This window comes from Schistocerca gregaria, chromosome 6 (assembly GCF_023897955.1).
Source record: "Schistocerca gregaria isolate iqSchGreg1 chromosome 6, iqSchGreg1.2, whole genome shotgun sequence".
NCBI lineage: Eukaryota > Metazoa > Arthropoda > Insecta > Orthoptera > Acrididae > Schistocerca > Schistocerca gregaria.
Window position 1 is genome coordinate 339,221,719 of NC_064925.1, and position 16,507 is coordinate 339,238,225.

Below are 16,507 nucleotides of genomic sequence, written 5' to 3' on the forward strand. Positions count from 1 at the left end.
AGTACTTGGACATGAGGTTCGGCAGAAGCGCCAGACTTCTGGGTTCCTTCTTCTTCGTAACTTTTACGGTAAGTACTCTCAGGTATCGTGTTACACGTAAGACCCTGTATGTAACGTTTTTTGTGTTTATTTATAATTTTATATGAAAAATGATTTTTAAATTTCCTGTTGTCGCTATCAGTTTTCCTCTATTAAGAAATTCTGATGTGTCGTCATTCAACCATGTATTTGCTTCGCATACGGTGTTCTCTCTGCCTTAATCGCTCCCTTCTTTATTACAATATTTTTTTTTTAGTCGTCTGTCCTCTGATGGGTTTGGTACGGAACGTCATTAGTTCCTGCCTTGTGCCAACCTTTTCATCTCGGAGAAGCAATTCCACGCTACATCATCAATTATTTGCTGAATGTATTCCAATCTCTTTCTTCCCCAGCAATTTTTAACCTCTACAGCCCCTTCTAGTACAGTGATAGCTATTCCCTGATATCTTCCGCACACCTTATCATCCTGTCCTGTCTTCTCCTCAATGTTTTCCATACATTGCTTTCTTGGCCGACTCTGCGAAGAAACTGCTCCTTCCTTACCTTATCAGTCCAGATAATTATCAACATCCTTCTATAGCACCACATCTCAAACGTTTCGATAAACTTGTACCAAAGTACTCTCAGCACTTCCGCTTAACCCCGTGTCACTGCCCAACAAATGTCGAATTAATATCATTATTTCTTAATTTATGTTACTTGTACATTTGCATTCACCCTCTCTCCCATGTACCTTTGAATTTCAGGCTAAAATTCGTCACAAAGGCCTTGCGATCCGAATCCATACTGCAGTCTCAACGAAGTCAACTTCCTATAGAATAAGCCTTTTCGTATCGCGTGCCGCAGCAACACATTTATTAAAACACAATTTCATTATCCATTTTTGCTGTTATAAAATCGCTGTTGTCATTCATCTTACACGATCAGCCTATTTCGGCGGTATGCAATTTTGGAGTGCTACTCCTACCGTTGTAATTTTACACCATTATCCTATACAAATCTCTTCTAGCGCAAGCTCTTCGCTTTCCATATGTTGAGAGAGGTAGTGTGGATCAAAGCACAAAAAAAAACATACCCAGTAGGCACGGGCTTTAAAGTGTATACCTTAATAGTTACGAGCACATTTGCGGCTTCACTATTGCGAACGTCTGCTCGTATCTCTTATGGTATGCATTGTAGATCCCATTTTATAAGATAACTTTCCTTGTTTTGGTCCATACCATCTTCACCCAAAATGTGGAAGGTGAAGAGCGTGCAGCAGAAGAGATTTGTTTCATAGTAGTGGGTGCTCATAGGTCTTAAGGTAAGCATTTTAGTGCCCACTTTTAGTGGACAGTTCCCTTCGAATGGTCGTTCCTGTCACATACCTGAATATGAACCATTCCTCCTGGGGCACCCTGTACAACCGCTGCCCTAGTACACTCGACCGACAACAACTTTACACATTCATCAACGATTTAAATCAACATCACAACCGAAGTGGCATACGTACGTAAACATAAAAACTCGTAATGCGTAGCTCACGGTGTACTCGAAAATGGAATAGCAAAAATCAGCAGTTCGTTTAATATAAATGACAGTGGCTTAATGACAGTCAAGGTGGAATTGTAATCGCATAGAATTATGGAAAAGGTTATGTGGTCGTGAACGACGTATTTCTAGGCGATCGAAAATCTCTACTGTGATAATAAAAACGATTCCGCAGTCACACGCCTTCTGAACGTCTGCTCTCTGTGTTCACACACGAAATAAAGAAGGTAATAAAAGCGAACCCCATATTGATGCAATGTTAGTCAACCTTCGGAAAGCATTCGTCTTCAAGTAAATAAAAGAGGTACTTACAGAAAATCAGAACAAACGTGCCACGAACCACCAAATGGTATAAGTACATCGTTTTTTATGGGAGACATTATCATAAGCTAAATTACTGCCCGACAAGTACCAAGTAATTTAGAGAGTACTTTCATTGATGACGATACATGTGAACAGCCCAGCAGACAACGCATTTACTCTCTGAAGCCAGTCGCAGACGATACAGTTATTGTGTACAGAGAAATCGAGGCTTTAGAAAATTGCTCCGAAGTGTAGGAAGTGTTGATGATTAGAAGTAAAAACAGTGAGTGGTAGCTGAACCTCAATCCTGAGATTAGAAAATAAAACTCGTAAGTAGTACTGAAAGTTGCTGTTTGGGTAACAACTGAAGATGGCCGAAGTACAGAATATATAAAATGCAGGTCTGCAATAGCACGAAAAGCATTGCTCAATTTCTCAACACCTAATATAAATTTAAGATTTACAAAGCCTATTCCGAAACCATAGCCTTGTACGCAAAAGAAACGTGGGTGATAAGTAGTACACAGAAGAACAGAAAGAAAGCTTTCAAAATGTGACACTACAGAAGAATTCTGAATATTAGGTGAGTAGATAAATAACTAATCAAGTAGTGATTCGAGTCTGGAAGAAAATACGTTTCTGACACAATCTTACTAATTGAATGAGTCGGTTAATACGACACATCCTCAGGCATCAAGAAATAGTTAGTTTGGTTATGAACGGAAGGGAACAATGGGGGAAGGGGTAAATTTTGTAGAGAGATACCAGTAAACAGGTCCGAATGCATATAACCAGCAATGTTTATGCAGAGACAAAGACTACATCCAGCTAATCTTCGGACTCACAAACATTATAAGGCAACAAGCAGAAGAAAAGACTCGATATCGTTACACATTTAAAATACTTTTTCAGACGACAGTCAATAGCCGAAATATATCGTATAAAATGCATTGACACAGTGCTGATATTTAATTTCGCGTTTATTCTGACCGGTTTCGCTCATAGTTCCTGCAGGAACTATGCAACCGTCAAGAAACAGAACGTCAACACACAAAATCCTAAAACACATGTGGTAAACAAGTCTTAATTTGATACTTGCAAAAGAAAAAGGAAGTAGCTCTCAGATGCAATACGTTATACAACATAAGATTATCATCCTTACCGCAATCACAACTACTGTTAACATGATATCAAAGCATCCAACAACATGTGGACCACTCAGTTAAACATTATAATTTCTGGTGGACGTAAACAAGCATATATGGAAAAATACCAAAGAAGAAATGTGAGAAAGATACTCTTATGGCAGTCATCACACAATTGGCACAGATTCTAAGAAAAATTTTTGAACAAAAACAGAAACTGATGTACTCATATAAACCTAAGTATATCTAGATTTTACTAACACAAAGTGTTGTACAGTGCTTACACACAAATAAGTAGGCCTTAAAAGTACAGCACTGTGTTAATGTACACCATAAAACTTGTCATGCCTATAACGTAAATTAGTGTCATCTTACAATCATGAAATAACATACTCCATGTACATGATACATTTAAATATTCGATGCCAAGAATTCATGAAATACAAACTAAAACAAGGTGCAATACAATGTATGTATCTCAAGAAATCTGGAGCCATCCTGTACAATGATACTCTATACCAGAAGTGTGTTGTTATTAATTACAGGGAGGTATCATTATGCATAATTATGTTATGTTCATCTCTTATTGCTGACATATGCCAAAGTGCATCAAGTCATATTATGAGAATGGATATTATTCCCCAATCCAGGAACAACAGAGGTAATTATTGCTATATTAATATAATCATACCTGAAAAACATAAAAAGAAAGGATGAAAACATTGCTAGTGTCTCTCACTCATTGGAGCCAGAACGAATATTGAGAAATTCTTCTAGAGTTACAAAGTCCTTATATAAGGAAGGTTCACTTATGAACTTCAGAATTCACAGAAAAGTATGAAACATATTACTGCTTCTATTACATAATAAACAAGTTATTAAAGTATCTAAGTGACTAGTGGAACAGCAACAGAGATAACGTTTAGAAATGTTTATTTCCACTTACAATACATTGTTAACGCAATCTCAGATTCTATACTTCATCCACAGGTATCACTGTTCATACATCTCATCATTCCAATACACAGTTGAATTTACTTCTGACATTACAGACATACTGTTTCAGTATATATGCTAAGGTACAAACATAATTCATACATATCAGTCAAAATACAGCTTCTCAGTAACTGACCAAATAACCTTCACTCTGATATTTGAAAATTAAACCAACATTAGCCAATTATAAACTATGGGGATAAAGCTTTTATTACCATCCCTGACTCGTCACAAAGGTCAGATAGTTAAAACCAACATAATATTTCCAGTGATTAAAGATAGTTACACATAAAATAAAGTCAATTGTGTGATACTTTGAGATATATCATAAAATGAAAACAGTTATTATAAGAAAGGACAAAGTTAGATATAATCCATGTGTCACTTGGTAGGTAGAGCCTTATGTACAGAGAAATTCACCATATAAATTGTTCACATATTGTATAGGAAATACAATAGTAAAAAAACATGCTACATATATAGTTAAATGCCAGCCAAACATAAAAAATATTCCAAGTCATATAATATAAACAAATAATGAAGGGCGAAAGCAGTCCAAGTGTGTCTCTTTAACCGGAGCCACTGCACGAAATGAGAATCATCTGTAGAGTTCTGCAGTTCCTTCATGAGAGAGGAACAATCATGAAAAAGAAGATGCTCAATAAAGTACAAAATTACAGTTATCAATACATTATATAACACGTTAGTGCAAATTTCTAAAATATCCTCAGAGGTGAACTAAACTGTGTGCATGTGCACTAGACGTACATTGATGAGATTTTCTGAAATTTTATCTCATCCTACGTCTTCTTGACCATGAATTACTACTATAATATGCTGCAATATGAATCCATGCCTGTCATTAAAGGCATACTCAACCAGTGCATATGATAAATTAAAACCAAACTAGATGGTTTCCCCAAAGGTGGATATTACAAGCTGTAGACCACATAGACCCACCTAGACCATATGTGGTGAATATATGGTTGTTGAATATGTCTGTAATGTCACGCAATAATAAGTTCACCTTCCTATTGAAGGGATAAGATTTATGAGCAGCGATAAATGGATGAGATAAAGAATTTGAGAGTGCCTTACAAATGTATTTGAAGTGTAAATAAGCATTCCTGTTCTTGTTCCACTACTCACTTAAATGTTTTAGAGATACATATTTAATGATTTATAGTAGAAGCTGTAACATGTTTCATACTTTTCAAGGAATGATGATGTTCATAACTGAACCTTCCTCACATAAGGACTTTATAACTCTAGAGGAACTTCTCCGTTTTTGTTATGGCTTCAATGAATGAGAGACACTAGAAATGTTTTCATCCTTCTTTTTCCTTGTTTTTCAGGTAACTTTATTTCTTGTTATATTAATACACCAATAATTGACTATGTTGTTTCTGGATTAGAAAATGACATCCAATCTTATAATGTGACTTGAGACATTTTGGCGTATGTTGGCAATAAGAGATGGACATAACATCATTGTCCATAATCGTACCCTAGTGTAATTAATGACTGTATATTTCTGGTGTAGAGTATCACTGCAAGGCTGGCTCCAGCTTTTAGAAGATACATTCATGGTATTGGACCTTTTTTTAATTTGTATTTCCTACATTCCTGCCATAACATATTTTAATGTATCACATACATGGAGTATGTTGTTACATAATTGTAAGCTGACATAATTCACGTTTTAGACATGACAAGCATTATAGTGTACATTGACATTACGCTGCACTTTTAATGCCTATTACATCTGCATATATCAACTGCACTACACCATGTGTTAAAAAAAAACTGAATGTACTTACGTATATAAGTGTATGTGGGTTCATGTTTTGGCGTAAAAACTTTTCATAGAATATATGTCAGTCGGTATTATGACTGCTGTAGGAGTACCTATCCCATGTGTCTTCTTTGACATTGTTCCTTATACACTTATGCCGACCCACCAGACATTATAATGTTAAGGTTTTCTTTTGCCTCTGAATGAACACGTCATCTAGTTGGGTGCTTTGATATTATGCTGCGTACAATAGTCGTATTTGCAAGAAGGATGGTAACCTTGTGTTGTATAATGTATGACATGTGAGAGCATTATTTCTTTTCTTTTGTATGTATCAAATTACGACTGGTTTACCGCACATGTTTATGAATTTGTACGTTTTTCGTTCTGCCTTTTCTTTGTCTCATGTTGGTATGGTCCTTGGATGAAGACCAAAACCGGTTGAAATGAATTTAAAATTAAATAAGAGCACAGTGTCTTGCCTTTTATATAGGTTATTTAGTTATTTAGTCAGTGACTCATCCATAGATCATTTGACAAATCTTAGTCACATCAGCTTAATTCAATAATAAAACATTATTAAAAATAATGAAATGAGACATTGTATAATTAATTGCAAATCTCTTTAAATCCAAACCTAACCTTACACTAGTTTTTAAAGTTTCATGAGTCTCTTCACACATTGCCCTCACCACCCACATTTCATACGCATGCCTTTAGCTGACGTCAGGACAATGAAGACAGGCCTACTTCTCCGTCACGGCCTTGGCTTCCTATTTGGTGACTAAAGCAATGAAGCAGTATTCCTCCATATTGAAAGTAATGTTGAGCTCACAAAAATGAGAACTTAGCATTCTCCACCACATAGTTTGCCCATACAGATTTCTAGTAACATGCATGGTACTCATAAAGAATAATGCGGAATTACTGAAATTTTTATTTTTTTTATTTTTTCAGTTTCAGTTTTTTTAATAAAAACTTTTTTATATTTAAGTAATTCTTTAATTGAATAGTATGAGATGTATACTAATTTGACTGTCCTTTTTAACTATGTTGATTTTAATTCTGTCATTTCCTTGGACAAGTTTATGGTACAATTTGCTTCATGACAGGAAGTGGTATTTGAAATATTTGTTTTAGTCTAAATCTTATTTCTTGATCATTAATATTCCTGTTAATGTAAAAACTTTTCGCTTTCTGTACTTTACCCCTGTCATATTGAAAATTTCTAAGATTGTATTACTGGCAACATTGTCTGAAGCTTTCTCTAAATTTACAAATGCTATAAATATACGTTTGGCCTCTTAAGGTTCCGTGCATAAATCTGCAAAAACAGAACACCTTATGGGATCGGTCTGTTGTCCGTCCTTCTGACTGTTCGTCTGTTGTCCAACTGTTAAGAACCCTTTTTCACTGGAATGAGTAGAGGTATCAATATCAAATTTGTATCATATGATAAGGTCTACGGCCACTTTGTGGTGTAATAAATGTAAGCGTCTGAGTCAATGCATTCTAAAAATACGGCCATTTATATTATGTATTTTAATACCAGCAAATTCAGTCATTAAAACCTGTTGGATACTACCTCTTTACCTGGAATCATCATATTTGGCAAGAAGCAAGGTTTCATAGTACAGGTAAAGGAAAAAATCCTAACTTTTTTAATTTGTAATTACGTAACAGGATAAAATATTTATTGCCGTTTTTTAATCGTCTGTCTGTTTGTCGCTCTGTTAAAACTCTTTGTCTCTGTAACGGATTGGCGCATCAAGTTAATTTATGTCACATACTAAGGTCGACTGTATCTTGGCGGTGTAAAAATTTTAAGCTTCTACATCATTTCAGTCAAAAGCTGCGGCCTTTTCTGTCATACTTTGGCACTGGAAAACTCACTCGTCAGAATCCAAGTTAAGGGAAAATGCCGAAATTATTAATTTGCAGTTATAGGAGACGAAAAAAGTATTTCTTTTGTGACTTGTTATCACAAGTCAAACTTGAAATTAAAACATTCTCGAAAAACTTGGAATTCTTAGGACCGATATCTTGTCTGTACCAATGTCGAAAACAGGCAAAAATCGTCAATATCTTCGATTCCCGGAATGGATAAACTTCCTATGTACATAATTAAGTTTGTACAGTCCTGAGTGCGCGAGTCTCCCTGGTCAATTTGTTAAATACATTTTTAATATAAATCTTGGATTTAGTCTTGTACTGCGTGTTCCTACATTTCCTCGGAATCCAAGCTAATCTTCCACGAGCTTAGTTTCTGCTAGCCTTCCCATTCTTCTGTACATAACTAGCGTCAGTATATTGCAACCACGACTTACTGACCTGATGGTTCGGTAATATACTTGTCAGCACTTGCCGAAACCAGACTGCAGTTATAATAATCGAAAGACATGGTATGGAGCAAGTAGCTGAGAAGAGTGTGAGACAGTGTTGTAGCGAATCCTTTTTATTCAGTCTGTACATTGGGCATGAAGTAAAGGTAACCAAAGAGAAATTTTGCAAAAGAATCGAACAAGATGAAACAAAAACATAAAGGTTTGTCTAGAAACTCATAATTCAGTACCAGAGGGCGAAGAAAGGGAAGGTGGTTTGAACAGAATGGACAGTCTTGAAAAGAGTAAAAAGAACATAAACAAACGTAAAATAAAAGTGTAGTCGAATTAAATCAGGCCCTGTTGAGGGATATAGATTATGAAATAAGACACTAAAAGTGTCGAATTTTTGTATTTGGGGAGCAAAATACGAGGGTAATCCCAAAAGTAAGGTCTCCTATTTTTTATAAGCACATAGACCTGTTTATTCCTTCCATTGTTTACATCAGTTTACAGCTTCAACGTTTAGCTATTTTTCGACATAATCATCATTTCCGTCGATGCATTTTTGTAGACGCTGTGGCAGTTTTTGTATGCCCATGTCATGCCAGCTCACCGCCATGCAGTGACTATCACCTGTTCCCTAGGTTAAAAGAACATTTCGACGGAAAGCGATTCAGCTCCGACGACGAGGTGAAAGGAGAGGTTCATAACTTTCTGAACAGCATGGCGGCAAGCTGGTATGACATGGGCGTACAAAAACTGCCACAGCGTCTACAAAAACGCATCTACAGAAATGGTGATTATGTCGAAAAATAGCTAAACGTTCAAGCTGTAAACTGATGTAAACCATTGTAGAAATAAACAGGTGTATGTACTTATAAAAAAAATAGGAGACCTTACTTTTGGGATTAACCTCGTAATTGATGATGGGTGAAAAAGTATATGAAATTAAGACTGGTAATAGTTAGCAAATCGTTTCTGAAGATGATGAACATTTGAACTTCTAATACAAAGTTAAGAGTTTGGAGTTCTCCTCTAATAGTACACGGTCCAGTAACATAAATGTGACCACTTGTGAAAAGCCTGATTCAGCGCGGAGAGGCAGGTAGAGAGTTAGTGAAGTTTTGGAAGGTACCAACAGGGATGTGGAGGCATGCCGACTCCAATGGCTTGGTCAGCTACGCTAGGTTTCACGTTTGAGGGTCCATGGCGCGAGCAGGCAAATCGAGGTGGTCTCTAGATTCTAAATTGCGTTTACATCCGGGCGGTATGATGGCCAGCGGAGTACGATGAACTCATTCTGGTGCTCTTCGAACCACGCACGTACACTGCGAGCTGTGTGACATTTTGCGTTGTCCTTCTGATACATGCCAACATGCCGAGCAAAAACAAACTGCATGTACAGGTAGACATGGTCCCCATGGATAGGTTCATACTGGTGTTGATCTGTTGTGCCTACCAGAATGACGAGGTCGCCCAGCGAATGCCACGAAATCATTAACCAGACCATAACGCTCCCTCCTCCGGTCTGAACACTTCCTGCGATTGTTGCAGGGCATTAAACGCCAAAGGACTCATGTCTGATGAAGCATAAAACGTGATTCATCTGGAAACGCCACTTGTCGCCAGTCAGTGGACGTCCTGCTGCAGTACTGGGGTGCAAATTCCAGCCCTCATCGCCGATGAAGAGGAGTCAGCATTGGTGCATTTATCAAGTACCTGCTGCTGAGACCCATACGCAGAAACGTTCGCTGAACGGTCGTTGGTAGACCGTTGGTTCATCTGGGTGTCAGTTCTCTGTAGTTTCCCGTCTATTTTCAAAAAACGGTTCAAATGGCTCTGAGCACTATGGGACTTAACATCTGTGGTCATCAGTCCCCTAGAACTTAGAACTACTTAAACCAAACTTACCTAAGGATATCACACACATCCATTCCCGAGGCAGGATTCGAACCTGCGACCGCAGCAGTCACGCGGTTCCGGACTGAGCGCCTTAACCGCGAGACCACCGCGGCCGGCGTCTATTTTCCTGTACAAATCTCCGCTGCCGTCGTTCATCCCTCTCGTCTATGGCCCGTGACGCATTCACGTTGCCCAGGCCCGGTTTTGGATAGCGCCATTCTGCAATGGATGGTATACATTAGCTACGGAGGCAAGCCATCAATTTAGAAACTTCCATCCTTATCCAATGGTTAGACGTCCGATAAATCACTGTGTTTCTGTATTTAGAGCCGCGCGTGGCAGCCGCGTGCTCTCAGGCGCCTTGTCACGGTCCGCACGGCTCCCCCCGTCGGAGGTTCGAGTCCTCCCTCGGGCATGGGTGTGTGTGTTGTCCATAGCGTAAGTTAGTTTAAGTACTATGTAAGCTTAGGGACCGATGTCCTAAGCAGTTTGGTTCCATAAGATCTTACCACAAATTTACAGTTTTTTTCCGCATTTAGACAACGACTGCTCTGCTTTCCGCGTCCCAGCCCTCCCAGAAACGCTTTATACCCCCCCCCCCCCCCCACCCAATTGCTAGTGCTACCACCTGCCGTGTGTTAGTGGTTATTGCACGTTGACGTCGAATATTATTAATGTGACTGGACCGTGTATTTGTTGGTAATATTGTACAGAATATTGTACTCAAGAGAGAGGTGAGTTATAAACAGTTCGGACAAGCAGACAACTGAAGTTTCCGAAGTATGATACTGCATAAGAACGCTGAAGACGTGACCGGTATACTGAGTTCATAATGAAGAGATACTGGGTGTAACTGGGGAGAAAAAGTCTTTATGGCACAACCTGACTAAAGAAGGTAAAAGTCTTATAGAACACATCCTCATGCATCAAAGCATTTTCAATTTCGTCTTGGAGAGAAGCGCGAAATGGGGAGGGACAAAAATTGTAGTGGGAGACTAAAGCTCTACTGCAGTACTACAGTAAGCTTGTTAGAATGGTAGAGACCAACAGGCTTGCACGGCCTCAACTAGCAGTGAGAGCTGCATCATACAGGTCTTCGAACTGAAGGCTACAATGTACACTGCCTAGCAGAAAACAGTGAAGTGCGCAGAAGGGGAGGAGGAAACTAAATGAAATTTCACACATTGAAAGGGTATGAGACGTTATTGCAGTGATTGTAAAACTGAGCCAAATTTACAAGGAACTTGGTAGCATGAGCTCACATATCAGTGTTACGCTGCATCTCATCCAGCCTGCATTCATGCACTGAAAGCGGTGTCATAAGGCCAGTGTATCGTCTCCTGAGGCAAGTTGGCCAAGAATTGGTTTGATTGGTCCCTGATATCCCGGTCACAGGCTGTGGAACGGAGATGTCTTCTGAGCGCATCACACTTTTTCTTGTCTGGTAGCATAATTATGTATACACTTTCATATAGAGCTTCATTTTTTACAGTCATACACATTAGTTCTTAAATGGTTAGACACGAATGTCAGATAACGTATAAAGTTACCCTCTCCGTTTCATTACGACATTATTGTGGTCTTAGTTCGAAAAATGATTTGTGGGTGCTCTCCACGCTGGTTTGTCCTAAAAAAATTATCTTCACCTCTCTATCGACCACTCCCTTCTTTTAGTAAAATAGGGCCATAAATTTCCATTCTTCCCGATTTGATTCTTCATTATTTATCCGATTTGTACGTCTAACCTTCAACAGTTTTCAGTACCGCCACGTTAGAAAAGACTCTAGTTTTTGATTAAGGTACAGAAAAGACCCACTAATTACGTAACTAATTACATTAAACAAAATACTTGCTCAACATTCCTGAATGTTTAGTACAGTGAAAACGTCCATGGTACGTATTTCACTCCTGAAACATCACACAAGATGTCGTTAAGCCATACTGTCCATAGCGGTCTTTCTTTCAGGAGTGCGAAGTCTGCATGGCGTCAAGGAGAGCATCTAGAAAGACTGGAATGAAGGGGGTGGGTTAATGGCAAGCTGCAAATCTGATGTTATCTACGTAAATTTCAAACTATATATTGCTGCGGAGCTCTACTAAGTTACAAATTCATATACGTGAAAGAATTTTCATAGTTCTCTTCCATCCCGTTTCTGAGGTTTACTTCAAGTTCTATCCAAAATTTAATGGTATTCATTCAATGATTATTTACCAACGTACATTTTTCTACTTTCACAGCCTTTGCGGGAGAGGTGAAATGGGATTTAACTGCAGAAATAGAAAGACAATAACAGCATAAGAATAATTCTCATGCTTTCCGACTTACTAGTATGAAATATTTAAAACATGTTTCGTTTCTACCTTTGCAGTAAAGACGGTATATCCGTTGTTTCAGCTGGTGTGGATTCCCATAGTGATCTACGTCCCTGCTGTAGCGTTCAACCAAGGTGAGTCGGAGTTCCTTAAGGTCGAACACGCTTCACTTATATTTAAGGAGCTATCATAATGTAGTGCATTCAATATTCTTGTAAATATTCACATCCGATGCTCGTTATGTGACATCCAATAAGCATTACATCTGGAGTTTAACTTTTTGTAGATTGCAGCTGCATCACAGACAACCAACTCAAAGGGGTCGATTGTCTAGAAGTGTTACTGAACTGATGACATTCACTACTTTTTGAGAAAATTGGTCATATGGGATTTCATGTGGTCCAAATATTTCCTATAATAATATACACTCCTGGAAATTGAAATAAGAACACCGTGAACTCATTGTCCCAGGAAGGGGAAACTTTATTGACACATTCCTGGCGTCAGATACATCACATGATCACACTGACAGAACCATAGGCACATAGACACAGCCAACAGAGCATGCACAATGTCGGCACTAGTACAGTGTATATCCACCTTTCGCAGCAATGCAGGCTGCTATTCTCCCATGGAGACGATCATAGAGATGCTGGATGTAGTCCTGTGGAACGGCTTGCCATGCCATTTCCACCTGGCGCCTCAGTTGGACCAGCGTTCGTGCTGGACGTGCAGACCGAGTGAGACGACGCTTCATCCAGTCCCAAACATGCTCAATGGGGGACAGATCCGAAGATCTTGCTGGCCAGGGTAGTTGACTTACACCTTCTAGAGCACGTTGGGTGGCACGGGATACATGCGGACGTGCATTGTCCTGTTGGAACAGCAAGTTCCCTTGCCGGTCTAGGAATGGTAGAACGATGGGTTCGATGACGGTTTGGATGTACCGTGCACTATTCAGTGTCCCCTCGACGATCACCAGAGGTGTACGGCCAGTGTAGGAGATCGCTCCCCACACCATGATGCCGGGTGTTGGCCCTGTGTGCCTCGGTCGTATGAAGTCCTGATTGTGGCGCTCACCTGCAGGGCGCCAAACACGCAGACGACCATCATTGGCACCAAGGCAGAAGCGACTCTCATCGCTGAAGACGACACCTCCATTCGTCCCTCCATTCACGCCTGTCTCGACACCACTGGAGGCGGGCTGCACGATGTTGGGGCGTGAGCGGAAGACGGCCTAACGGTGTGCGGGACCGTAGCCCAGCTTCATGGAGACGGTTGCGAATGGTCCTCGTCGATACCCCACGAGCAACAGTGTCCCTAATTTGCTGGGAAGTGGCGGTGCGGTCCCCTACGGCACTGCGTAGGATCCTACGGTCTTGGCGAGCATCCGTGCGTCGCTGCGGTCCGGTCCGAGGTCGACGGGCACGTGCACCTTCCGCCGACCACTGGCGACAACATCGATGTACTGTGGAGACCTCACGCCCCACGTGTTGAGCAATTCGGCGGTACGTCCACCCGGCCTCCCGCATGCCCACTATACGCCCTCGCTCAAAGTCCGTCAACTGCACATACGGTTCACGTCCACGCTGTCGCGGCATGCTACCAGTGTTAAAGACTGCGATGGAGCTCCGTATGCCACGGCAAACTGCCTGACACTGACGGCGGCGGTGCACAAATGCTGCGCAGCAAGCGCCATTCGACGGCCAACACCGCGGTTCCTGGTGTGTCCGCTGTGCCGTGTGTGTGATCATTGCTTGTACAGCCCTCTCGCAGTGTCCGGAGCAAGTATGGTGGGTCTGACACACCGGTGTCAATGTGTTCTTTTTTCCATTTCCAGAAGTGTAGAAACATTTGTGAAAACTGCAGCGCTAAGTAGGATACAAGTGAATGAAACGTTTAGCAGATTATTTCGAAATAAATTCGCTGACTGCGAATAACTTGGCATCGGCTATGTTAGGTATAGATATACTACCTATTACTGGCCTACCAAAATTTGCGTTGGACCGGGACTCGATCCCAGATTTCCCGCTTACTGCGAGCAGTCGCCTTAACCCTTTGTTTTTTCTTCAACTCCAAGATTTGGGGCACAGTTTTAATATACGTTATCTCTGTTATAGAGAACACAAGGTAAATAATTTAAATAACATAAATCACATAAAGATGAAATGAAATTTGAGCACATTTGTTTCGTGCGTCCATCTTCCATCACACGGCTGAACTCCAAACACCCAACAACAAATAAGAGAATGGATTCTGCTACTGTTATATTGCTTAGACAACGATGACACAGTCGAAGGAACTCGAAATAATGATGTAAACAAATACTGCACGCCATTCTAAGCGCACTTCTCATCTGACGACAGTGTTCAATAAGCATTTCGCCCCGTGTCAAGGTCAACTACGGAGATTGTCCCCTGCCCAGTATTCTCCACTGTTAGGGGGGTTTACGAGGACACTGCACAGCTAATTTGCGAAGAGCCGGCCGCTGTGGCCGAGCGGTTCTAGGCGCTCCAGTCCGGAACCGCGCTGCTGCTACGGTCGCATGTTCGAATCCTGCCTTGGGCATGGATGTATGTGATGTCATTAGGTTTAAGTAGTTCTATGTCGAGGAGACTGATGACCTCAGATGATAAGTGCCACAGGGCTTAGAGCCATTGAACCATTTTGAATTTGCGAAGAGTCGTTGATGCAGAAGAGTGCTCTCAAGTGTGCTATGATGGTCTTGGAGATATTTCCGATAGTCAAGAACCAACTTCTCATCATCTCGAAATAAGTAGTAAATAGACATGCCTTCAAACCATGTGAGAGAGTGAATCTTTGCGGTCGGGAAGTAATGCCTCCAAGCGTAGGAGGAGCAGTTGTTTGAGGCGGGGTGCGAAGATAGCACGCGATGATTTTCTGCGCCAGCATCCATATATCAAATGCTGAGCCACTTGTTAAACGATGTTCGTCAGTGTCTGGCAGGTGGCACTGCGAGCAGACGGGAGAATCTGTTAGCCCAGTAGTGTGCAACCTGTGTCACGCCACCTATTTCTGGCTAACCACATGGTACGACATTGCTTGAACCCGTGTAGGGAGGAAAATCTGTTAGATTGTCTATCGGTTCTCTTTTAATATTCTGTATGGTTTTATACTTTTTGATACTACGTAGGATAGGAGATTAGCATTAATTGTTTTCTTTACGTAGGTGAGATCGTTAGTAGCAGAGTATCTTATAGGAGGCCTAAATAAATGTTTGTTTTCAGTTTAAATGAGCGCCAGGCTCCCTACAAGATTGTCATAACTGGTTTTCATCTAAATACCGTCAAGGCCGAGGTTCACAGACCTACAACAAATGGTATCACTGAATGTATTTGAACTCTGGCAAAATTAACTCATGGAACTATTCATGTTTAAATTAAACAATGTTTTAAAATGATTTTATCACTTCTGCTCTTGTGGGAAGCTGTAAGAAAAGTTCATATTAAGTCCACCGCTTAATGGCGGCCACTTGCCAGTCAGCGATTACTGCTTTCACCTTCTTGATAGCTGTAAATAGTTATTATTCTATCTTTTCAATTAAAACATTGCGATTAGTGACTGGCATGTTCTTGAAATAATACAATGAACTCACTTTTACACATATATTTTCACCAATAACCTGACACAAACCTTTTTTATCGTCTAGTCGAAAGAACAAAAAGAACATCTGCTAGCATTCAACGCTACACACAATATCTGTCTAACAATAGTAACATGAGAATCAGAAACAGCAGAAGAGTGAGTAATAACTTTTTTTCCGTCTTCTATAGTTATACAAAGATATAAATGTTTTATTTCACCCTATTCTTTACTGCGATATTGTTTATCATCGTCATTGTCTTTCCCTACCGTAGTATCGACGTTATATTTTTTGTAATTTTTTTTTCCGGAATTGACCTAAAGTCTGGTCTGTTTGGTCTTATTCAGTATTTTAATACACACTTCACACGTATTATTCTTAACCATCGCAAAAGGGACACTGTAATTGCTCTCCACGCCGCAGCCCATAGTGCTGCAATTACGTTGCGAAGCATGGATGTCAGTAGCAACGATAGATGCCCCTCGCTTTCGGAGCTCGAGTGGTGCAGACATAGCGAGCCATTTAAGTGCATTCGAGTATGAATGTCAAGATGTTG

General features: G+C 40.2%; 1 protein-coding gene across 2 annotated transcripts in view; it reads left to right on the forward strand.

Moving 5' to 3' along the window:
- The window catches only part of LOC126278597 (sodium-coupled monocarboxylate transporter 1-like), a 228,106-nt gene that overhangs the window by 51,918 nt on the left and 159,681 nt on the right, over positions 1-16,507 (forward strand). For both annotated transcript variants that reach the window (XM_049978819.1, XM_049978818.1), the window contains exons 4-5: positions 3-68; positions 12,430-12,481. In XM_049978819.1, the coding sequence (XP_049834776.1) occupies positions 3-68; positions 12,430-12,481 (118 nt within the window). The remainder of the gene's footprint in view (positions 1-2; positions 69-12,429; positions 12,482-16,507) is intronic.